Source organism: Ambystoma mexicanum, chromosome 4p, assembly GCF_040938575.1.
Source record: "Ambystoma mexicanum isolate Mex_15411 chromosome 4p, UKY_AmexF1_1, whole genome shotgun sequence".
Classification (NCBI taxonomy): Eukaryota; Metazoa; Chordata; class Amphibia; order Caudata; family Ambystomatidae; genus Ambystoma; species Ambystoma mexicanum.
In genome coordinates, this window is record NC_090927.1 from 1,231,711,100 (window position 1) to 1,231,736,844 (window position 25,745).

General features: G+C 47.9%; 1 protein-coding gene across 1 annotated transcript in view; it reads right to left on the bottom strand.

Moving 5' to 3' along the window:
- The window catches only part of ENTPD6 (ectonucleoside triphosphate diphosphohydrolase 6), a 757,555-nt gene that overhangs the window by 269,551 nt on the left and 462,259 nt on the right, over window positions 1-25,745 (bottom strand). The window contains exon 9 of the mRNA XM_069606885.1: window positions 17,982-18,083. Within this exon, the coding sequence (XP_069462986.1) occupies window positions 17,982-18,083 (102 nt within the window). The remainder of the gene's footprint in view (window positions 1-17,981; window positions 18,084-25,745) is intronic.

Sequence of the window (25,745 nt, forward strand, 5' to 3'; positions counted from 1 at the left end):
AGCATCCTCTTTGGCCTCCCCAACTATGCTTTCGGTCCTCTTGACAAGATTAACTTCGCTACCAGGTCTCTCTTTAAACTCCCTTCACAAATACTACCCCAAGACCCTCACCAGGCTGGATAGCTGACTGCAAAACAGTGCCAGATTTACATTTCTTCTCCTGGTTCACAAATCTATCCACAGTAAGGCACCACTTTATCTATCCTCCTCTATCCAACTCTACAAGCCTTCTCGCAATCTGTGATCTGCCTGGACTACCCTTGTGGTTCCTGGCCCTCCCTGTTCTTCCTCCCAGTTCCGCTCCTCCTCTCTTCTTGTTACACTTGCATGGAATTCTCTCTTCACAGACATCCGAGAAACAGTCTACACAGATTTGTTCCAAACCAAACTAAAAGACTACCTCTGAGTTACCCCCTTGACCTACCTCTCATCTGCCTGCTAGCTAACATTTTCCTTCACCTCTAACCTACCTCTGTCCCTCAATTCCTATGCCTCCACTCTAGCACTTCACTCATGCATGTCTAGTAATGTATTATCCCTGGTGACTGTTCCATTTACTCCCCTCCACAACATGGTCAGAATGTCCCTCAAACTCACCCCAGTGTAAGAAGCACACCGCTTCCCGTCAAATATGATTTTAAAACTATTTTATGTTCTTTTGTGATCAAAAGAGCATTTTTCCTCTGCATATAAATGAATAGATAAATGATGCCAGTCAGAGTAATCGTATGTATTAGGGACTAAAAGGAGCACGTTCTGTGCAAGTGCGAAGAAAATATTTTGGATAAGAGCCCTGTGATCATCCTGTCTGAACTTGTATACCGATACTTGAAACCCTAAATGTGCAAATCAGTTGCGACCTCACTTTTACTTCACACTCTCCTCAAACCTAGTACGGGAGCTGTAACAGGATTTGTTTCCACCTTTTATGTGTCTTCCTTTACCCAGGTCTCCGAAATAGCTTAAAGCCGCACTGCACTGAGGGTAGCATAACAGAAGGAAACGACTGCAAAGGACAGTCATTTGAATTCGTCTGACACCAGTGTGCGTCGCTGAAATTTCTGTAAAGGGGGAGGAACAGAGGACAGGTATCCTTACCTGGGCCTCTGGATAGACCTGGCAGAGCGGTCAGCTATGAGCTGAACCAGCAGTTTCAGCCCCAGGACACAATAGTGCCCTGGCGCACGCAAAGTTGGGTGTGGATCTGGCCCTGCAATAACTAATACCTTGTAGTATCCCATGTGAGAGTGGATTCAGGCCAGTCCAGAGAAGTGCCTCTTCCTTATAAAGGAAGTGCAGCTCAATTCATCTTTACACACTACTCGCCAAAAGCATGTACGTTTCTGGACAAATGGCATGAAGAAACTCAGAAAGAGTCCATAGACACTTTTCTCAGGAAGGCACATTCGATTTAGACAAAATAATATTGCTGCGCAAAACGCTAAAGCAGAAAGGTGCCAGGGTGCACCAAAGGGACAGTTACCTAGCCTGGTACACCAAAGCTACCAAGAGACACTCTGAGTCAAAGACCTGAACCATGAAAGACACCCAAGAGAAGCTCCAGGAGCAAGTCCCTATAGATGGAGTACTCCAACTTGCAAGTGCCAGCCCAGAAAACAGAGTATAACTGCCTATATCCCCATCATCCAACAGGGGGCCCGACCAGAGGAATCTCCCGAAGACATTCTGGACTCTTACAATCCCACCACTCTAAACAGCACACCACCACTCTAAACAGCACACCTGATCTCCAGACTGGTAGCCCAGACTATACCCCAGCCACCGGCCTATATCCAGACTACCCCGATGGCCTCTATGACTACCCCAATCCCAGTTTAGCTAAGAGCGCAGATGTCCATCCTCTTTCAGTCACAGTCATACAGTGCACGCACCTTTGATGAATTCCCAGCCTCTCCCGCTACCACCAGTAAGGGAGCATATCCATTTAGAGACCACCTTGCAGGAGGGGATACCCTGGAGATCCACTGACTGGTTTAATATTGTTCGGAAATTTCGAAAGATACGGAAAGACCTGCACAAGGTCCAGGAAGAACTTCAAGTAATCAGATTGTTACAGCCCCACATACGCCAACATGAACCAATTGCAACGAGCAGCCCTGCCCACCGATACTTTCACTTTTAAAAGTACGCTCCACCTGGCCAGCCGAAGAACCTTCCACCACAGGAATGCCTGTAAATGGAATATTTTGTGTCTAAAATGATTTTATGAATTGTATTCTGGAATGATTGATGGTGCTGTGGTGGCACCACAGGCGGTAGTGGCACCGTTTATGAGGTTGCAACCCAAGGTATCAGACGGTATAAACAGAACGAAGAAATTGGTAGCGGTTTTGCTAGCTGCACAATATTTCCATGAAAAGATCGAAAGAAAGCACTGAAGCCAAGTTTATGGCATTGCAAATACAGCAATTACAGCCCTTCCAGGGAAGTGGAAGGTTCCGCTCCATGACCAGGAGGGCAGGGGCGGGGAGAAGGGGAGAGGAGCGTACCAAACACACAAATAGGGACACAGCCACGAGGGATATCACACACAAACACATACAGTGGCCAATGGAAGTTTTGTAAAGAGTTTGGGCACTGGAAAGCAGACTACCAAAATATACTTCTGTATGACGGTCGAGGAGGCAGGCCAACTTTACGGATTGGGTTGGCTGTACCCCGACCTCTGCCACCATCACCACAGAGCAATCATTAGAATTGCCAAGGGGCTTCCAAACCTGTTGCACCACTTATTCAGCTGAATCATGCAGTCCCTTATGTGGATTGTACCATTGCTGGTCAAGGGGTATCATGTTTAGTTGACACAGGAGCGCCACGCTCCAAGCTTCCAAATTCCTGCATATTGTGCACTCCTATGAAATTGTCAATGCAGCTGGAAATGCAGGTACCCAGATACCCCACCCTGTGTCTTCCCCCCCGTACGGTCACATTAGGTCCTATCTTGATCCACAATGCATTTCTGTTAAACATGTGCCCCACTGTGAATTTGGTTGGATTAGACCCGTTATACAAATTGAGTTCTATTTACTGTTCCACTGATGGTATATTGCTTGAGATCCCTGCCCATAGGGAAAGGGAAGTTTTGGGTGTGCTACAGGAGATTACCCATTCAGTCCAGAGAGACCAGGCCGACACTCCATCTAAATTATGGCCCACAAATGTCAATGAAGCCAGCTACATGCTCAATGCTGAGCCAGTCAAGATCACCCTGAACTCAGCCAAGCCCCTGACATGTGTACCACAGTACCCCATTTCTACACAAGCTGAGGAAGACATCCGGCAAATGATAGAGATCCTTGTGGACCAAGGTTTTATTGTACCCACTCAAACTCTGTGTAACACCCAGATTTTGCCCACAAAGAAGCTCAGAAAGGAGGTTTATTGCTTTATTCAGGATCTGCGTGCAGTTAATGCTGATGCTTTGCACGCCTTTCCCGGTGTACCCATCCCAGCTACTATACTGTCCTCTATTCCACACACAGCCACGTATTTCACTGTTAATTTGTGTTCAGCCTTTTTCTGGATACCCATTCACCTTGACATACAGTACCGGTTAGTATTTACCCATAAATCCACTCAGTACATGTTCTCTCGTCTCCCAATGGGGTATGTTGAGAGCCCCACCCTGTTTTCTCAGATCTTAAAGAACGCTCTTGACTCAGTAGTATTCCCAGGAAGGTCTATGCTTGTGCAGTATGTAGACAATCTGCTCCTAGTGTCCCCCTCCTTGGAAGGCTGTGAGCAAGACTCCTTCATGCCGTTGACAGCGCTTGGTGAAAATGGTCACAAGGCATCTAAAGACAAGCTACAGTTCGGTAAGCCCCATTTACGATACCGGGGCAACTGGGGAAAGACACCCATCCCAGGATTGGATTACAGCAATCCAGAGAGTCCCTAAGCTCTGGACCAGGAAGCAAATGAGAGGGTTCCTGCGGATGGTCAGTTACTGCAGGCAGTGGGTCCCAGGGTATGTCACCATCGTTATACCCCTCCAGACCCTCCCACATGATTCCGCCAAGGAGCCCCTGCCATGGCCCCAAGAACCTTAGGATGCCTTTGTTACCATAAAGCAAGCGCTCACAACAGCGCCGGCTTTAGGTTTGCCTGATTACAGCAAGCCCTTTGTGCTGTACTGCGATAAGCGTGACAGGTGGGCCAAGTGAGTATAGACACAGTTGCCCAGTGACGAGCACCGGCCCGTATCACACCATAGCTTACCCTTAGACCCAGTAGCAGCAGAACTCCCAGCCTGTCTGAACTGTCACTGGTTCTGCCCTGCTGATAGAAAAGACTGACTCCCTGGTGCAAAGTCATCCGGTCATAATTGCAGTTCCACATACTGTATTGTCTCTGCTGCTCTAAGTGAAAGCACAGCATGTGTTCAGTTGTAGACTCACACAGTATGACATGGATTTGGTCCATGTTGCCATCACCTCTTAGTCATTTCTTTGACCTGATGACCACCATCAGCCTGTGACTTTGGTACTGTGGATATTTTTTGTTTGAACTTTTAGTAAAGAAAGCACCACTGCCCCTACCTCTACCATGAACTGTGAACTCTTGAAATCTGCAAGACCCCTTTGAGAACTTTGTCTTTGTGCACGGTGAGACAGGCATGGTGGAAAGAGAGACACAGACTCAGAAAGTAATATTTAAAAACCCTTATTCAAAGTTTTAGGGTTGGACTAATACCCAACTAATCCTAACTCTAAAGGGCTCTTTCCCCTAAATGATGCTTTTAAGGGCTGTCGAAGTCCTAATAAAAAGTCTGTCCGTGTCTAAACCTATGCTTGCCCTCACTATACAAAAAAGTGGTTCAACAGAAAAATAGGGAACCCAGGATTGGTTTCTGGTGGCTTTCTTGCCAGGCGTGGTTTTTAAGCTTGCCAAAATGAGTTCAAATCAAACAGGACTGTTTGTAAGACCTTCACTACAGGGTCCTTGCAGTAAGTTCAATAAGCTTCAGTGTATGAGTTCCTTGGGGTTCCCTTCCCCAAGATTCAATTTATACAAGATTGAAGCACCACAAAAATAAATGTATTACAGTTCTCTTAAGCTTTTCAGGGTTCCCTTCCCCACACTTCAGCCCTTTCAACACTAAAAAACAAACCAACAAGTCTCCAACTTTGCTGGGCCTCTTAGGATTCCCTTCCCCAAGCTCAGGCCCCTTCCAGCAAGACAACATAGAGCAACACACGTTCGATCCCCGTGTCTGCACTTAGAAACCTCTGGGTATTAAGCCTGTTATAAATAACCTATTATAAGTACTCTGCCAGCAGGGTCCCAGCTGTCTCGCTCCGGCGCGCAGGAGACACCGCTCCCCAGCCATGCTGCAGCCCTCCTTACACAATGGGCCAGCTTTGCAGAACGCTGCTCTCCTCCAGATCCTCCTTCCTGCAGTTCCCAGCTTTATGGCTTCTCTGGTCCAAAATTCCTCTGCAGCTCATTCAACTTTGAAATCTGGCTTGGGACTGAGAAGGGATCTACTGCTGGTCTCAGACACGCAGCTCCCCCTTCTGCTCTCCCAACTGTTTCTTCCTCTGTTCTCCCAGCAGCCTTCTTTTATATACCTGTGGTGTATCAAGGGGCTGCCCTTTGTGTGGTCATGGTTGGACTTGCATGACTGTCAATATTCCAATAGAAAGGACATACCTGTCCTTCAGTTCTGAAAAGAGAGTCAAGTGGAATCAGGTGCGAGTGGTCAGTGTTAAATGCCTGATCCTGCCAGACTATGTGACAACCTGATGGTAGATGGTGGCATTCTTTCCTTTGTTTCTCAAGACGTTTCTTATAGGTAATCTTCACTACTCTTGGTTGCCTCTTCCTCGTCCCAGTATTTTTTTGTTGTAATTGGGGAGGGGTAAATGGGGCGAGATTGGAGGTACCCCATAAAGGTTGAGGGAGAGTAGGTTGGAGTATTTTGGGATTTGTGTATTAAAAATAGTATTAGGGGATCGACATGGAAGATAGGGGAATCCTCTAGCCTTGTTTTTATAGAATGGGATAGCTTCCCCTTTTGATATTCCACATCCCGCTATTCTGTTATACAAGTATGGGTCTTGAAAGTATTCCCTGTATTCTAGATTGGTAGAAGAATGGATATTAATATCAATGTCCCGTCTCGGTCTTATTTGGGTTTTTCTTCAGTCTCCCTCTGGGGCACCTAGGGCACCCAATTCGTTCCTTCCTCCCCCTTGGGTCATGGATAACGGGATTGGAATTAGGGAAAATGAGACCTGGATTTGGGCGATGGGAATCAATGTATCCGATGAAGGCGTCGGGGATTGCTTCCTCCTCCTCTACCCCCAGTTGGGTATGCCACATATTCTGGAACCTAGTTTATATGTGGGGACAAGGCTTACCCATCAACTGAGTTGGGAGTTGTTAGATCGGATATGTCCTGTCTGCTGTGCACCATACACACTCCTTCCCAACTCAGTCACGCCCTAGGAAACGCTCCACCTGCCATAGATTTATCACCGGGATGGGCTACCTCATACCGACCCTGGGGATCAAGGTAAACAAAGACCGCCAAACTCAGCTCTCTCAGTTGGTCGAAGATATCGCAAATGCCCTTGCAGCCTCACTTACATTGTTGTCCTCAGAACAGATATCTAACCGCACCATAGTACTCCAGAACTGTATGGCACTAGACACCCTCCTAGCATCGCGTGGTGGTGTATGCGCAATCATGGAGAACGAATGCTGCACTTTCATACCCAGGCCCTGGTAGATTTGCTCCTGGAGCACTGTATGATCTCTAGATTAGCCTGGGAGAGTCTGAGGTGACCTACTCGGGTACCACGCTGCGAGGGCTAGTTTCTGTGGAGCAGGGTGGATGACCCTGCTCCTCTGCTGCGCCAGAAGATGTGTTGGGCCCGTCGGAAGGCGAATGGGAGGCCTGTCCGAGAGGCTGAACAGCTTCGAGAACCATGGCCTGGCTGGCCACCATGGTGCTATTAGAATAATGCTGAGGTGACGAGACTCCTTGATCTTGAATATCACCCTGTGTATCAGCTGTGTGGGCAGGAAGGCGTATGCAGTCATTCTGTCCCACCGAATCTGGAATGCATCGAACAGGGAGCCCGGGCCTTGACCCTGCCAGGAGGCGAACCGCCGGCACTTTCTGTTGTGCCAGGAGGCAAAGAGGTTCACCTCGGTGTGACCCCATTTGTAGAAGATCTCCTGCAGCACTAGGTCGTTTAACTGCCACTCGTAGTTGTCTGCACCCAGTCTGCTGAGCCTGTCTGCCTCCAGGTTGGATTCCCCCGGCAGGTGGACTACTGTGAGGTAGATGTTGTCCAGGGCCCATTCCCACATACAGACTGCAAGTCTGCACAGTGGGGGGGGGGACTGGTACCTCCCTGCTTGTTGACATAGAACATGCTGGTTGAGTTGTCTGAATGAGGACGACCGTGCCCTCAATAATCAGAAGGAAGGCTCTGAGCACCAGCCAGATGGCCTTTAGTTCCAGCCAATTGATGTGGTTCTCCTGCTCCCGCCGGGTCCAGTTGCCATGGACGCGGTGGTTGTCCATTGTGCCCCCCCCATCCCACGAGAGAGGAGTCCATTTCGATAGTGGCATGTGGGGTAGCTTGCCTGAAAGGCTTGCCCGTCCGCAGGTTGCAGTCCCTTGACCACCATGTGAGGTCCAGGTGAAGCGACGGAGGAACGTTGATGCTCTCTGACTGGGAGCCTCGCTCCTGGTTCCAGGATGCTGCAAAGTGCATTTGTATCCTCCTCATCCCGAGTCTTGTGTGGGGGACGGCCAAGAGGACTGCTGCCATCAGAACCAGTAGGTGTTAATACCACCAGGCCGAGGTTACTCCTCTACTGAGGAAAGGTGTCGTGGCCCTCTTGAGGGTCGTGATCTTGTCCTCCGAAGGAAAAACTTTCTCGGAGCAAGTGTCACAGATGAGACCCAAGAAGGTCAGTGTTTTGTAGGCTGCAGCTGCGACTTCTTGAGATTGAGTGAAAACCCCAGCTCGTGCAGTGTGTTCATGAGGGAGTGGGATGTGTGGTGAACTGCTTTCCAGAGATGTCGCCCTGATGAGCCAGTCGTCGAAGTACGGGTAGATGTGGTGGCCCTGCGACCTGAGGAGGGCTGCCACTGTATTCATCCACCTGGTAAAGACCCCGTGGGCCGAGTTGAGGTCGAAATGAAGCACCTTGTACAATGGTAGCCCATGATCCTGATTCGTAGAAAAGAACGATGAGGCTGCCAGATTGGGACGTGTAAATACGCATCCTTCGGATCCAGGGAGCACATCCAGTCTCCCTTGAACAATGTCTCTGCTATCAAAGCTGGCGTAACCATCTTGAATTTTTGTAGAGTAGGGAGAGGTTGAGGGTGGAAAGGTCCAGCACAACTCTCAGGCCCACCTGGTTCTTTTTCTGAATGGCGAAAATCTTGGAGTAAAAGCCCAAGCCTCGCTGGGAGGCTGGGACTTCCTCCACTGCCTGGCAATCGAAGAGCGACCGGATATCCGCCAAAAGAGTTGCTGTCCCAACCTGTGGAGTGGAGGGGAAGAGGGAGGAGAGGCTGGGATAGGGAGGCGGTACCCCATGGATACTACGGAGAGGATCCAGGGGTCCGTGAAATTCTGGTGCCAAAAATGTGCATGGAGGGCAAGCCTGCCCCCCACTGGAGACACGTGGACAGGAAGGGGCGTTTCATGCCTTCTTTCCCTTTGAGGCTGTTACGGCAGAGGGAGACTGGAAAAAGCCCATGTCATGACCCTCGCCCAAAAGCCCCTCTGGCAAACCCATTGGCCAGGTGGAGTCAGGACTCGGGCCTCTAGAGCCTGGCATCCTCTTCAAAAGCCCTCGGGACCAGGATTGGCGCCAGGCTCATACACAATGAAAAACAATGTGCTTAGGAACTACTTTATTGTATTGTCAGCCAACATGGAGGCATCCACAGAGCTTGGTTCCTAAGAACCAAGCTATGTGGTCTAGTGTTTTGGGTGTGGTAGCCTAGGGACTAGTTTACCTGGACTATTTTGTTGGGGATATTTAAACCACACCCGAGCAAGACAACACACTTCGCGTTACTTTGCTGCTTGCAACGTGACGCTCACCGTGTCCAGCTATTCCCTCAGAGAAGCAGAACCTGCAAGGAGACCAAAGGAACATCATTAGCAGCAGCATCATCTTACCTGCAGTCTTCATCTTTAAACACTCGCAGCTACTGAGAACAGCTTCCTCGAATCTGCATGCTTCCCGGACAGAACGACCTGAAAGAGGAAGATAGAGGCAACATTAAAGAAAGCAAAAGAGACATTTACAAATTACTAACTGCTCAAAAGGCTAACCTGGCTGGTCATCTCTAAGCTGGCACCACTCCGTACATTCCACTTGCGCTGAAGAACACTGCGACCTACAAGGAAGGAAAACACAGGTTAGCAAAGGCAAGACTTCGCAGCGCTGCGCATAGCGCTTACTTACCGCATCATAGCACTCTAAATGCGCCATCATTTACCAGCGGGGCTCAACCAAGCCAGTTCGCCGCGCTGAAGCATTGCATACCTAAGGGAGATAAAAGAGGCATTTAAACAAAGAAAGGCATGCAGGATAGCAACAAAACTAAAGAACAGCAATAAGACCTACCTGAACAATATCAAACGGGCCAGCGTCAGTGAAGTAACTGAACCGCACTCGCCCATGAAAGATAATGCACCCCTGCAAAGAAGGCAGGACGGAGAGCATGCCTAATTCTACCACAAGGTGAGGAGAGGGCGCCAGAGGGACTGAAATCATACGGGGTGGAGGGAGGATACTAACCCCAGTCGGTCAGTCTTGAACACAGTCCTCCTGTATTTTCAGGCAGAAGCTTCCCCGCAGACCACATCAGGGCAAAGCTGAGAAGCATACCAGCGAGTAACCCGGCTGGGTGGCGTCCCTGTGGATATCAGGTGAGCGTAACACCTTACCCCCACACCCACCTTTTTGTTGCTTGCGCCGATGCTGCATCAGTGAACCATCAGGCTGCCTGTACCTCTACTCTTGGAAGGCATGGAACCCTCCGTATGTACGACCCTTGTCCAAGCGCTGCTTTGACTGGGTGTACGTGTTGGGCGTGGCCTTTGTAAGGATGGATAAAGACATGGCCTTTTGTGAGCTGTTTTTCTTTATGGGCAGTTCCTCCTCCGTGGTGGAGTGGAAGAGGTCACCCCCCTCAAACAGAAGATCTAAGATGCGTTCCTGGACGTCCGGGTTGAAATTAGTAGCACAGAGCCAGGTTGTTCTTCTCATGTCCGTGGCTATGCAGATGGCCCGGCCAGAGGCGTCAATATGGGTGTTAGGGAGAATTCTCTCTTTAGGCTGAATTTCCTAACCTAGTGAGTCCCCCAGCAGCTTTGCTGGATTTCTGGAGTTTGTTTTTTTCTCCTGCCAAGAGTGAAACTCTTTTTCTCCCACTCTTGGACATGATTTATGGTGTTCCTTTGACTGTTAATGTGTTTTATGGGCTATGGGGTCCTTTACTCCATAGGGTCTCATGTGTTTTTATTGTGTTTGTTACACAGCACCCTCTGTGCAGTAACACAGGGGTGTCATAGTGACCCCCCACCATAGACTCCATACCCTGGGACTGACTACTGTCCCACAGGGCATGTAAAGTCCCCATTGGCTTTACAAGTCCCAAATTATTAACAGAAACCAGTACAAACCATCATATTGTGGACGTACTGGTCGGGGCAATTCGATTGCCCCGGGGTCTGTTAGTCGAGGGGGCACGTCTCGGTCCCCCCTGATCGAGTTTTGGCTGGTGGCAGTGGAAACTACTTTTTATATTCGACCGCGAATATTTTCCTATGGGATTTTCCCATTGTTCGAGGCTACCAACTTTAATTATTTAATTCTCATAGCCTCGAACATACCGCCGGTTTATTTAATTAATATTAATTCGCCGGTTGGTATTTTTTGCCAGGACTCGATTCTAAAATGGCGTTTGTGTTCTCTTCTGTGACTCCAACCCAAGTCGAGCCCTTTGTTCCACTTTTTGGCGGGCTTCTCCACAGAAGCCTCCAAAAGTGGTGCCACTGTCTGGGTATCACAGGGGGTGTTGGAGGGGGTTTAGGCACTCTGGACTGAGTTACCTTGGTAACTCAAGTCGCACTCTTGTGTGATTGGCCCAAGTGATGAGCCGGCCGGCTCACCATTTAGCATGTTTGATTGACAGCTAGGCTGAGTGAATGGGGGTATGCTGCATAAAAGCAGGGCTTTGGGGACTGGAACTTCAGAAGTCGCCACAGGACCTGAGAATCCGACGAGGGAGAAGCTGAGCCGACCTACCACGACACCACCGGTGGAGCCCTGCGGAACCGACTCACCACTTCCTGACGACAGAGAAGATCTCCCGGCTGGAGAGGCTTCTTCCCCTGACTGGTGGGCACAACCAGTTTCACCTTTCTTCGTACCCCAGACCGGTTTGTGGTCGAACTGCCCGTGCCAAGCACCCCGGCAGCCAGATAACCACTCACCACTGAACCGCGAATCAAAGGACCGCTCCTTGTACCTGAGAAACTCTGCGGCTGGTTTCTTCCCTGGCAGTACAACAGACTCCTGTCTTCCTCCACGACGAGATCATCTCTTCCCCCAGACGAAGCACCGACTTGCATCCGCTGCCAGGAACAACTGCCCCCGCTGGAGTATTCTCACCACTTTAAGGTACCGTGTCCGCCAGGCCTCCCTTTCTAAAGATTGCTACAAGGTAATAATAACCCTTTAACCTTCTGGACTGGGCTGGCCGCCTTGACCCTCTAACTGGTCCCTTTCTCTGGTCCAACTCCTTTTTGAACCATTACAAGACTTTTGTGCACTGCAACCGTGTGACCTTGGACACATTTAGTTTCGATCCTCTTAAAGCGTATCCGGCCTATTGACTCTGAATTCACGGCGTTACTTTGCCTTCTCCTCTTGTTGTGTTCGTGAAAAAGTGTGGGGATCTGTTTCAATTTATTCTCTGTTTTCTCTCCCTTTTTAAAACGAACTATTAGAGTGCCATCTACGTTAAGCGCTCACCGCTGTCTGAAAATAAGTGGGGCTTTACTTAAGACTTGTCTAATATTCTTTTAAGGGAGTGTATATCTTTTAGTGACCGTGTTTTTGAATTGCTTATTATTAGTGCCTGTGTTTTTCTAGATGTGGTTTTTAAATAAATAATGATCTCTTTTACACCAATCCCTAGTCAGTGTTCACTTGTTCTATTGTGTCCTCTTGACCTATTGTGAATACTCTGTATACTGCCTAACTCTTCTTGAGGGAAGTCCGACTGCTCAGCCACAGCTACCAAGTGAATCTGTGTGGTACAGACTGCTACCAAGTGGGTTTACTGCCAAACACCTGTAGTCTTAAATCTTTTGCAGTGGTCCCAGAGGGAACTGCACAGGTTTCTGTCTAACAGTGGGCCACGGTGGACTCCATGATGTCTTGTGTCACTATCTTGGCCTCTGCCAATCCCGCCTTAAATCGTGATTGGCTCTACGCCGGAAGCTCTGGGAGGAAATCTGCAATTTCCCGCCAAAGCCTCTGGTTAATGGCTGCCAGCATGGCATCAGCATTGGCCTGACAAAGATGCATGGACGCGTTGGAATACAGATTCTTCCTGTACGCCTCCAAGAGCTTGTCCTCCTTGCCTAACAGTGCTGCGGAGGAGGAGGCCGAGGACGACTGAGTCTTGCAGTATAGTGATGCCGCAGCAATCACCGAGAAGTGAGGCTGAAGGTGGCCCGATAGCAAGTGTGTATCCCCCTCCATCAGCCTGTACTTGGCGTCCAAGCATCGATTGACCAGCTGGACCGAGTGGGGCTTGATCCAGCCCTTTTTGGCCAAGGCGACCACGTCCATCTGCATCGGGATCCCTGTTCTTGCTGTGTGACACCGTGAGGACTTTGGTGAGGACCCCCTCTGCTGGTTGCTCAACCTCGGGTCGAGGAATGCCAAAGTACTCTGCCAGCCCTGCAAGATTTTCATGGAAGGCCTTGGCTGACGACCGTGTGTCGGGGTCCTCCTCCTCAACCGCGTCCACCCGAGGGTCCGGCACCAGTGGAGGGTTGCTGGGAGCCGAAGCCTGGGGCGTGGGAACCGGAGCCTGAGGCTGCAGCGGAGGCTGCTACGGAACGCCTGCACAATCGGTTGGGGGACCGGAAACGGGCTGCAGAGGCTGCACAGGGGCCGGGGCACCTGCACTGGGGTCTGCGGCACCAGAGCCACTGGAGGGAGCACGTCCCTGAGGATGACCCCCATCCGAGGAGATTTCATGAGCCCGAGTAATCTTTCAAAAAATCTGTCCTCACAGGCCAGAGTGGTAGGCGATATTGACGGGGTAGCGGGTGGCTGCTGGAGCTGTTTAGTGCCCTGCCCATATGGACGCAGCGGAAACCTGCCTTGCGCAAATGAACCGTAGGCTGTAGGCTACATACCTGGTTGACACCAGTCCCACCTTGACACACATTCATCCATCTGCTCCCTGCCTTGGTGCGGTATCGGGCGGATGTTAGAAATGTCTGGAAGGGCGGCATTTTGTCGAGCTGCCTTCCACGTGCCTGCGTCGTGTTGCTCGGCTCACTGGGCCCCAACCGTCTAGGACTAGAGTGTGGATCATCGGGCCTACCCTGTTCCTCAGGCTTGGCCCTGGTAGGCCTTTCCCCCTCGGCGGATCTACCGGTAGAATTGCGTATAGGCGCCCCTCGGACATATAGCTGTTACTAGGGCCAGTGCTTAGAAAGGAGCTTCCCTTATGGTGTGCGCTGGAAAAGAGCGGCCCTACCTTGGATCGATGGTAGATGAAGTCTTTTGGAGGCGATCTCTGGAAGAGCTCCTTCCACCTGGCTAGCCTGTTCTTTAGAGACCTTGAGGAGAGTGCGTTGCACGCGGTACAAGGTTTCCAGCCGTGGTACGGGCCAAGGCAATGTAAGCAGAGGGTGTGGGGATCTTAAGTTGGAAAGAGTCCGTTGCAGGATGGACACCTGCTGAACCCTGTAGAAGTCGACATGCGCCAGGGAGGAGCGGGACGCCTGAGGACCGAGTACCTGAATGATAAAAAGACAAAAAAGACAGAAGAGAAGTATCTGCGCGTGGAATTACGTGGCTGAAGCCAAAACTAGGAGCGCTGGTGAATTCGGCCCGTTCCCGTCGACGTGGAAAAGGGGACTGAGGTGTGGCGCCGGAGGGCGGAGTCAGGGCAGCGCATGCTCCCAGGGCCGCACCCCGGCGCGCCTCTAAATTTAAAGTGGAAGAAGGTTTTTTTCTGGTGAAAAAGGTTCTCCTGGCAGATAAAATGGAGATATCCTGCAGCCCTGTTCAAGGATGATGAACTAACAAAGGAGGTTACGGAGGGGATAACGAGCTTCTATGAGGATAATAAACCTGCGGACACAAAGCCACAGACAAGATAGAACCCATTAAAAGCAACAATAAGGGGGGACATTATAGCCATTAAGGCACAGAGAGACAGGGAAATAAGAGCAGAAGAAATTAAATTAGAGGGGAAGCTTAAAGAGATAGTGTCCCGCATGGGACCGGGAGTGAGCGGAGAAGCAAGGAAGGAATATAGAACTATGAGGGGCCAATTAGACCCAATACAAACTTGAGCGGCGGAACGTGTCCTACTGTCCCTAAAGCAGAAATACTATATAAAAGCAACTAGGTCAGACAGGCTAATAGTCAGGCTGCTGAGGAGAGAGGAAAAGGCAAAAACTATACTGAAAATAAAGATTGATGGGGATAACACCAATACGAACACAAACAACATTGAAAGAGAATTTGTCAAATACTACACTGTGCACTATAGCTCGGACAACCAGACACCACTAGCACAGGAGGGCTACTTAGAGGACATTAACATTCCAAGCATAACTGGGGAAGAGAGGGATGCCGAAAGGCAATAAAAGCAGTACCCGCCAGTAAGTCCCCAGGATCCGACTGATTCACCTCTGAATTCTAAAAGGCCCACAGGGAGACACCATTATAACACCTAACTCTCCTGTTCAACCAATTTTGCTCTGGAGGAACCATAACACAATCTATGGAAGAGGCGAAAGTGGTTCTCATCCCCAAAACGGGGGAAAGGTCGCACAGAATGCGGCTCATACCAGCCTATCGTCTTAATCAATGTAGATGCTAAAATCTATACAAAGGTATTGGCAACCAGAATGGATCAAATCCTCCCACGTATCGTTCAATTGTACCAGTCGGGTTTCATCAAGGGCCGTCAAACTAGCGACGTCGGAAGGCTCACACATCTACTTGAAAAAGATAACAAGAAAACAAGAACGAGATCCCAGCTCTCCTCGTGGCCCTGGACACTGAGAAACCTTTCGACCGGTGGAGAGTGGTGGTTTCTATTTGCAACCATGAAAAAGATGGGCTTTGGAGACAAATATCTGACCAGGGTTAGGGCTAACTACCAGCACCCTCTGCTCCGAATAGCCATAAATGGCCATCTAAAAGAACCAGTTGCAGTGCAACATGGCACAACACAAGGGTGCCCTTTATCACCCCTGCTCTATGTGATACATTAGAGACCATCTTGGTGGTGGTGGGAGCTAATAAAGAAATAGCGGGAGTGATAGTCGGTGGATGAGAACATAAAATAGCCGCATTTGCAGATGACATGCTGCTAGCAATAACTCACGCAGAAGTCAACCCTAGGGGCAATAGATAACAAGATTCAGCAATTTGGGGCAGTGGCCGGCCTAAAAATAAACACAAGCCCGAAGTAATAAATCTGACAATCCCGAAGGGTATAGACCTGGAACTCAAAAGGGGCTCTGCCTATAGATGGATTGAGAAAACCATATCCTACCTACAAATCAATTGAGGAGCTATATGTGGCAAATTACCTGCCCCTGCTGGTCTAGAGCAAACTGGTCGACTGGGGTCCCCTGTCCATAACATGGCTAAGCATAATAAACGTCCTAAAAATGGTCATACTTCCTTAGCTGCTGTATTACTTTTCGGTGCTCCCAATTCACGTACCACCTGCCCTATTTAGGGCTATCCAAAAACATACAAGTAAATTTGTCTGGAATAATAGAACACCGAGGTTAGCAAACAGGGTAATGAAGATGCCCAGGAATAGCGGCGGGCCGGGGGAACCAGATTTCAAAGCCTACTATTTGGCAGCCCAACTCAGTTATAAGAGACTGACAGAAGGACGACCGATAAGATTTGGACGCTGATGGACAGGGCAGCGACCGCAGAGAACCTGGAGGAGGTACTTTGGGAGCCCAAGGCTGAGAGACTGCCCCAAATGTATAGCAGCACAATACTCTCGTTAGTGGGAGACTCTTGGGACGAAACTATCAAACGCACCCAAATCACCCCCTTCCCATACCCATTTACCCCAATATCTGGTAATGCACAATTCACCCCAGTGTGCCGGGTAAAAACCTTTAGTAAATGGCAGGAGCGAGGCTGCCAAAAGATCTGAGATATGTTTGAAGGGGACCAGGTGAAATCTTTCAGCCAATGTAAAGCAGACTTCGGAGTGGGAGAAGGGGAGTGATTTTGATATACGCAAATAAGGCATTGGCTTTAGCACCCCCTTATGAAGGAGACGGCGACATGCCCATTAACCCCCTTTGAGAAATACCCAACTACAGACCCCGGGGATAGGCGGGTGGTGGCAGCAATATATGCACACATAAAAATGGGGGAGGACCCGGCTAAAAGGAATTATATGAAACGTTGGGAAGTTATCTCAGGTCAACAAATAGACGAGACTGACTGGGCAAAACTATGGTCAGATATCCCCAAACTAACAAGATCCCTCCAGATCCAAGAAATGTGGGTAAAATTGGTCCTACAGTGTGACTTAACCCCAGCGAAACTCCACAAATGTATCCTGCAGTGGCTAAGTATTGTTGGAGGGAATTCGGGATGGAGGGAACATGGAGCTAGATATGGTGGGAGTGTCCCTGCATACAAGAATTCTGGGGGGTCATACAGGAGGCTGTAGAACAAACCTTGGGAGTGAAGAGCGGGGATAATAGAGGATTGGCTCCGATAGGCCTGGGTGGGGCTCTCGAGGACCCAGCCTCAAAAGCCACCCGCAAAGTTTATGCCATTTTGATGATGGCGGGGCATTTGCACTAGCACAAAAGTGGAAATCTAAGGAACCGCCTTTGGAACAGGAGTGGGTAGGCAAAATATGGAGCTTTGCAGCGCGGAAATGGCAAACATACTCCCTGCAGGGAGATCACCGAGGCTATCGGTCAGACTGGTCGAAGGTGCTGGACTTCTTATAGGCTGGGTCAAGGGGATCCTGGTGCCCAAGGAGAATGCACATCTTGGGAATGGTATGAGCTCCTTAAGCCTCTCGCAAGGATGGGGGGGGGGGGGGGGAGAAGGACCAATGATCGATCAGGAAGGGCACATGGTGTACATACCCTCCGACAACACGGAAAGAGGAAGTACAGAACCAGGGAGCAAGCCCATGGACTATCACCGGACCAGGAAGGGGGTTGAGGGGGAAGCGGGGTTCATTTAAATATGGAAATGTTTGGTTTAATAAATGCAAATGAAAAAGTTATGTTAAAAAATAAAAAACAGCTGGGCTCATCCTATGATTTATTGCCACCACAGCACTTGATCACACTGCAGATATTATCACAAGATGGCAGATGAGAACAGGCACAGATCAGATATTAACTGTTCAAAATGTAAGTAATGCTTTGCAAAAGAAAAAGTCTAATACATTGATATATGGTGCAATGCCAATGTCATTACAATTAATTTAATTTTACATCTGAGTGAAAGTTCCTTTAAAGTCATTTTTAGGTTAAATACCTTCTTTGTAATATTTCTAAAAGTTTTAACTGATTTTTAATCTTCACAGAATCAGAAGATGTGCATTTTGAAAAACTTTGGAAGCAGCAGTCCAATAGTCTCATTTGTTGATTTATACCAAATCATGGCGGACAAAAAAGCCATTCAAGACAAACATCAAATCTTACCTGCTTTTTGTCCTCTGAGTTTATATGTTATTTTGGTATGTTGCCACTCTGTTTTGAATCCTGGTGTCAAACAAGGGGTCACTAATTCGTCACCTTCTGTTACTGTAGTAAAAACAGTCAATACAAAGACATGCAAGGGTGAGAAAAAACAGAACAATATACTTAAATTCACGGAACAGTGGGTGCTACAAAGAAAATAAAATAAAACGGAATACCTCGAGCAACATTTCAGATTACTACACAGTGCTGGAATTAACCAAAGCTTGTGCTACAGCAGCTAAAAAATCTAGCAAAGATTTTGCAGAAAGTCCATAGCCATCTCACCCACTTCCCAACTATTGTGTGCACCATCATCATATGCATATTTCATTTACACACAACAATGTGAATATCATATCTGTACACGGTTGTTTTCAATGGCATTTACAACAGGTGGGTGGTCAAATTGCCAAGAAAAGCCCCCAATACACAATTTATTATGAACTATTTCCCACTATGAGATAAAATATGGTATACATGAGCAAGCAAGCATAACCTTTTTCAGGCAGTTTAATGGTTTATCAGTAAGCATTATAGACACCTTTCATCTAAGTGCATTAGCCAATAAAACCTGAATCACAGCCTCTCAGAGCAATAAGGATGTCAGACAGCATTGGAAAGAAGGTCCTTTAATTGCAATTTGGATTAGGGCAATCTAGCAGAATTTACAATATTGATCAGCATGCAAGAGATCTGCAATAACTATAGTAGGCGCAGGGTTAGCAATATTCACCTTATGCAGGATAACTAAATACCTCCGTTTGGATAAGCCATAGTGATTTCACAAAGGATTAGCGATAGATACTAATCGGACCACTCAGACAATATACTGCTGAAATATTTAGCCAACCCACAAGCTTCTCTGTCTCACAAACACACCCCACATCCATAGGCACGTCCCAAACCCACATCAATAGAGACACATGCACAACCCCTGACCGTATCCAACCAGCTACTGCTACAAACACAACACATTCCAATACTCCACCCACTCCTCCAGAGGGAGTTCCCAAATCTCCATTCACCCAAACAGGCAAAGCACCAGCATCAGGCCAAACCTCTGGGAGGAATCTGAGGGCATCCTCACTTCTTTCCCCAACATATCCTCCTCCCAGGTGGCCACAGAAAGGCCATTGCTCTTGGATCCTGACCCTGGGGGTGGATATGCAAGGGAGGATCACCTGGATGAAGGAGTCTTGGGAGTCAGGATGAGGTTCCCATGGGTGAGGAATGGTATGCCCCATTTCCCTTTTGTAAGGAGACAACTATCCCAAAAGCTTTTGTAGGGTTTTACCAATCCATTCCCCATTTTTCTAGAAAACCATCTTCCAACACACACCACTTAGGTACTGAGACGAGGAGGCCACCATTAACACAGAAGACAAACTGGAAGAAGAAACGTGAGCTGTTTAGTTGTTAGACTCAATATCATGGAACCGGGAACTTTAAAAAAGAGTCAGCTGAGAGGTTGAAGGCGAGTAACAGGGAGCTCAAAGGAAAATTCCGGGGTAGGAGTTGTGGCAGCGAGATGGCACCTTCCCGAGACGCTGGTAGGTATCAGGAGCAGGGTCCAGTGCAGCGAGTGAGAGGGCTTGTTGGAAGTCTGAGGCACAGCTGAGGAAGCGGTGTGGAACAGAGCAAAGGTACCAGAAGCGGCAGAGAGACTCTGGAACGCTCACAGTTGCAGGATCGCTGACTTCAGACTACCAGAGCTCCGAAGTGAGCAACAGGGAAGTGAGGAAGCCACAGAGTACGCCGTGTGCCAGGGGGAACCAGCGTAAGCATACCGTGAACATAGGTGGTCTACAGAAAACAGCAGTTAGTGGAAACCATACAGTGAGAAGAGCGTTGAGTCCGCCTGGGTGAAAAGGGTGCCCGGACACAGAGGATGGGCGGTTTTGTGCCAGAGACATTTGATTTTGAATATCTGAATTGACTAGAAGGAAACCAGGAATGAACATGATGAAAATATGCATAAACAGGCATTGGCAAGAGTCAAATAAGTAAGCATTGCCAAGAGCCAAGAATAGATGTGCAAAAGGACTATATAACAGTAGCTAAGTCTCAATGCAAGAAAGCTGAAACAGAGAATAAGTTTCCTAGCAGGAGAGGGAACTGGGGAGTTTGTTCCAAAAAAACTTTAACAGAAACTGTGTTTCCTAGCAAGAGAGTGTACTGGGAAGCATAGGTTGGTGTTAGAAATGAAAGCTACTAAACAAGTGAATGTTAACAAAGCCAGTGATAATAAAGATTCAAGGGCACCTGAAAGGATACTGAATCAAGCCTTGTTGTGAAGCTGAAACTGTGGCAAGATATCCATGAAATAGATCAAAGTAAGGTGTGCCGCTTGTGTGACCTGTAATGGATAGACCGTGTGGTCCAACAACTGCACCCAAACAGAGTACACCTACCTAAGAAAACTCCATGTTGTGATTCAATAAAGGAAACCTATTTGAACTGAGATTGTTGAGCTGAACTTTATAAGTTGGTGTGAAGGACCCAAACCAGAGGAACTGGGATGGACGCTAAGGAACTGTGTCTTATTTTGGAGCATTGAATATCTCAAGGAAACGCGTTATTCTGAGACGTTGGAAAGTTTGGTGAAGGGAATCCCTTTTTTGCGAAGTGAACTATTTGAAACTTGGGGAATTGAAATCCCTTTTATCCACCTTAAGAGCTAGAAGAAGCTCTGAACTTATATTTTGGACACTTTTCATTTGATGCCGACATACCTACACATTGTATACAATTAGAGGTGAGGGCAAGTATAGGCTTTAGACACAGACAGACATTTGCTTTGGACTTTGTGACAGATTATAATTGGTTTTATTTAGGTTGGGCTATCCCATTTTAGCATAGGGCAAGATAGGCCTTTTCCAACCTCACTTTTATTTAATAAAAGTTTATATTCCAAACCTTTACTTCAGTTTTCTGCGTCTACGTCCCGATGCCTTCACACCCTCTAAGTCACATCCATAAAAGTACTGCACACATGCAATCCCATCCTCCCCACTTTACTCCTTAAATCCCCAGAAACAGCACCTCCTACCGTACTTCCCTACATACTATCTGATGGCAGGCGTGTGGGAGGTCAGAAACTACAGGGGAGCCTTTGGCAAAATATGAAGAGCATGAATGCAAAGCAAATGAGACAGATAGAGGGGAAAAGAAGGTGTATATGGGCTAAATTGACAACTTAACCAAGAGCCGTTTTTGGTTTTTTATTTCACTTTCCCAGCTGACCAAAATTATAGGATTTTGGGCACATCACCATATCCGTTGTGCTTCTATTTGCATATCCGTAAAATGAACACCAATATAAACAGCTTTATTAAACAAAATATAAAGGCCAAAAGAGAAGGCTTGTGGTTTATTGGCTAAACTGCATACGTTGGAACAAGATATTTGTTCTAACCCTGGCTTCCAGGCTTGACCAAAATTATCTGCTTTTGGGCACATGACTTGCTAACTGCTCTCAAATTACCTAAGCTACCAATAATAGAATTTCATGCAAATAAAGAGGACACCAGTACAATACACTACTTCAAAAATAACTCTAGAAGATTGGAGAGCAGTGAAAAGGCGATATATGTCTAAGCATTGAAGTTGATGTCTTTGGAACCAGTCGATCCAAATTCTAATCCAGGAGTCTTCATTTGACCAAAACAGTTCTTGGTCATATCACAAAATCTTCGGTATTCTGTTATTTTTAAATTTGATAATGCACAGAAAAACCTTCAACTCCTGCTTATTGCATAATAGTACACCTAAAGATCTGACTGGGAGAACCATGTGCTAGTAACAACAATATACACATTACAATCAGATGGTCTGAAATATAAGCATCAGTATCATTTCAATGTAGCAATTACTACTTCTGCTATGGCTTATAAGCACACATTTGGTTAAATCACAAGGGTTTCAAAGCAATCTGACTAATGACCTGTCACAAGTCTGAATGCCTTTCGCTTTCAGTAGATGAGTGTGTCCATTATCAATCCCTATTCATTAACAAGTTGTACCCTCAGGTTTTCAACAAATATGGTGAAATAGCACACAATGTTCTAGCTTTTAGATAAAGGATTATTTGATGTCCCTTCCAGTGATGTAACTGAGAAGTTAAGGGTTTTGCAGTGTCAAATCTGTGACACCTGTAATGTGAGTGAAATAATCCCAGGGATCCTAATCCCATTTTCAGCACTTGTGCATAGCTTTCTGATTTTAGAAAATCCCCCCCCCCCGCATCTTCTTTGATTTTGTCTTTGATAAATGTGGGAATACTTCATAATAAACCGATCAGAATACATTTCTGTCGTAAATCATACATATTGACAAGGAGAGGCAAAGGAGGCGATATGAAAGTTGGTGACTTAATAACTGGAAACTGATCTCAAGTTTCCCTACTTGACCAAAATGGTTTCATGTTGTTGAAATCACTGTTTATTTGCACTTTAAACCCCTTACTAGCAATTTATTTTAGATCACGCATAATCAAAGATCCTCACTTTACAATAATGAACAACTGTAACCTCTCCATCTTGTTAGGTAGATATAGCCTACCTTTCTATATCGGTCATTGTATAGGAACAGAAGTGTACAGCTGCAGAGTACACTGGGACTTGGAAGGCTGAATGTTGTTCCTTTATTTTGATTAACTTACGGGACAGTTAATTCTGCTCATGGCTGGTCTGTGCTTATTTGAACCCAGTAATCTAAGGGCTAGCAAGGAAACGTTTTGAACAATGTGTGAAATGTGCCACCAACTTGGTTCCCTGGTGGAGTCATATTTTACACGCCCACAGAAGAGTTACAAAAAGTGCAAATATGCTTCCATGGGCATGGCTAACCGCCATGTGAAGCAGACCTGTCTTGCAGGAATTCCTGCCTGATCCGGTAATTATCTGCGACAAAAGGCTATCATGATAGCAATATCCAAAGTAGAAATTGCAACAACAGTGTTCAGCGATTGACGTAGAAGTGGAATCCAGTGCCGAAGCAGAGGAATGGAAGGAGATAGCAGGGTACTAGCAGCACACATGAACGGGACATAGCAGGCAAGATGGCGGTCATGCAAGATGTGTAGCGCAATAGCAGGCGAGAGAGAGAGAATCCAGGCGACCCAGTAGACCGGAGCAACCCAGAAGAAGTAAAGGTGGAGGCGAGGACCTGGTTCGCCTGTAAGGTGAGAGATCTCGCAAATCAAGAGCAGCCAGACAGTAGTGCCCGAGCCACAAGCAGCAACCCTAGAAGAGGCAGACAGGCGGGAGAGCGATCGAAGAGGGCTGCAGCGGATCCTGAAAGGGAGAGGAACCAGCAAAGGAGATTACCGCAAGTGCGCACGGAGAGCACTGGAGAGAGTCCCTAAAGAGTAGACCATACGCTGGCGACCAGAGCCGGGATAAGAGCAGCGGTAAGAAGCAGCGGAGGCGACCCGCCCGCAGAGGAAAAGCAAAGCTAACTAAGGCAAGACCCTGCCCCCCTAAAGAGACCTTCCTGAACAGAAGCCGAGAATAGGGCAAGAGCGGACAAGGAGAGGCGCAAGGATGGTGGGGAGAGCGCAATGACATTACAAAAGTGAGAAGGAGAGCAGTGGGGGAGAAGCAGAGGAGTGGACTGCACGCCACAGTGCTAGCGCCAGCAGCTCTGAGCAAGGGGGCAGAAAGCCTGAGCAGGGAGCCTAATATAACTTGTACACATGACAATACAGGACGGCATCCCACGTGCCAATGGAAGATATGCACATGGCAGCACAGACAGTGCAAACAAACAGGCAGTAACAGCGGAATAAAAAGGAGAGTAGAGAAACAAAAGCAAGGAGGCCTGGGGAGAACAGCAACTCGTGGAGAGGGACTGATTGGAAGCAGCACAGATCTAAGAAGCAATAGTGAAGCAGGCCAAGACGTTTAAGACTAATTGGACATAGGAAGTTAGCTCAGACCACTCCAGATAACTGAAGGTCCACAGATGAAGGAGCAAACTGCCAAGCACAACAAGCAGGACGCCCAAAGAGGTGGTGCACGGAAGAGGACGCAAGGGAAGCCAAGAACCATAGAGTAGGCGTCAGCGCAAATCAGACAACTAATAAGCTGGATAAGCAGACGCCTAATGGTATCCAAGGGCAACACGGGTAAAAGTAAGCAGACGACCATGGAGGCATTTACCAAGGGACAGGAAAGGATGACAGATCCGAAAAAGGGAACAAGAAAATTCTGGCTGCCATAGCAGCATTACAAACTACCTTGGAAACCAAGATTGATGCAGTCAGGATAGACGTGGGGTTGGTAAGACAGGATGTGCGGTCACTGGCAGAACGCACAGGGCGGTTGGAGGAGCAGGTGCATGCTAACACTGCAGAAGTGACACGGACAAAGGCAGAAGTAAACACACTTCAACAGCAACTCGAGTAGAGGGTAGAAGAGACAGAAGGACTTGTGCAAAGAGTTTCCCTGAAGGCATGGAAGGGATGGACCCAACTAACTATGTAGAGAACCCACTACTGCAGGAACTGGTGCCAGGGAACCTTACACAAACATTCACAGTAGCTCTTTAGTCAAGGGACCACCGCCAGGCGCGCCCCCTACACCCATCATACCAAGATTCTAAATTATAAAGATAGATAAAGGATTCAAGCATTCTCGAGAACTGGGGGCCCGATACAAAGGGCCTCTGCCAAACTGGCGATATACCCAGACTACACCTTCCAAGTACAGAAGAAAAGAGCTCAGTTCATTGCCACAAAAGAGAGAATGAGGAAGGCGGGCAGAAGTACATGTTAATTTACCGTTTACCGGACAAGGCTGAGGGTGCTACATAATGGCAGAGCCCTATTCTTTGACAACCCAATGGAAGCGCAAGACTGGATGGACAGCATGAAATGACCAATGCCGGACAATGATTGACCACAGCTAGGGCAGTAAACGGTAAGAGGCCCCAAGCCCTAGACTGAATGATGAGTAAGGACATGAAATTGTAACGAGGGCTGAACTAGAGCCCAATATGTCCAAGACCACTGAACAATAGAAGGCTCAAATCTGGGATCATACAAAATAGAAGCCAAATAAGAACAAGTACACAGGAGCAGGACAGCAGGAATAGCAGACACAGTCTTCGGAGTAGGAGAGTCACCAAGGAAGGGACTATCTTACTACTGCATTTACACAGTACAGGGTGCGTGCAGTACCCACCCGTTGGACACGGAGCGGCTGGTCAGTCGACTAGGAGGGTAGGGTGCGGAAGCGGGGGAGCCCGAGCATGCAAAGCAGAGCTGGGCCAGTTAAGTTGTGAGGGAGGCAGTTGGGTAGAGGGGAAGGGTGGGGGGGTGGTAGTTGATTTGGGGAAAGGGGGGGGCCAGAAAAAGCATTCTGTAGTTGAGATGCACAGCGCATTTCACAACTGAAGTCAGACACAAGGATAGGCAGACAGCCTCTGAGTCCTAAGGAACAAACACAAAACAGAGGGGAGTATTAGAGTAATGACCTGGAATGTCAGGGGACTAAACTATGTGAAGAGATTTACAATAATTACTTATCTGCGTCGACACAGGATAGGAGTTGCCCTACTGCAGGAAACGCACCTAATGGTGGAGGCCAAGTTGCGGGTTGCACATACTCGGCATATGCCAGGGGGGTCCTTATTTGGGTGGCCCCAACAGTCCTGCTGAAGATAGCACACACTAAGACGGATGAGGAAGGTAGAATGGTGGTGATACAGGGGACATTGAAAAAC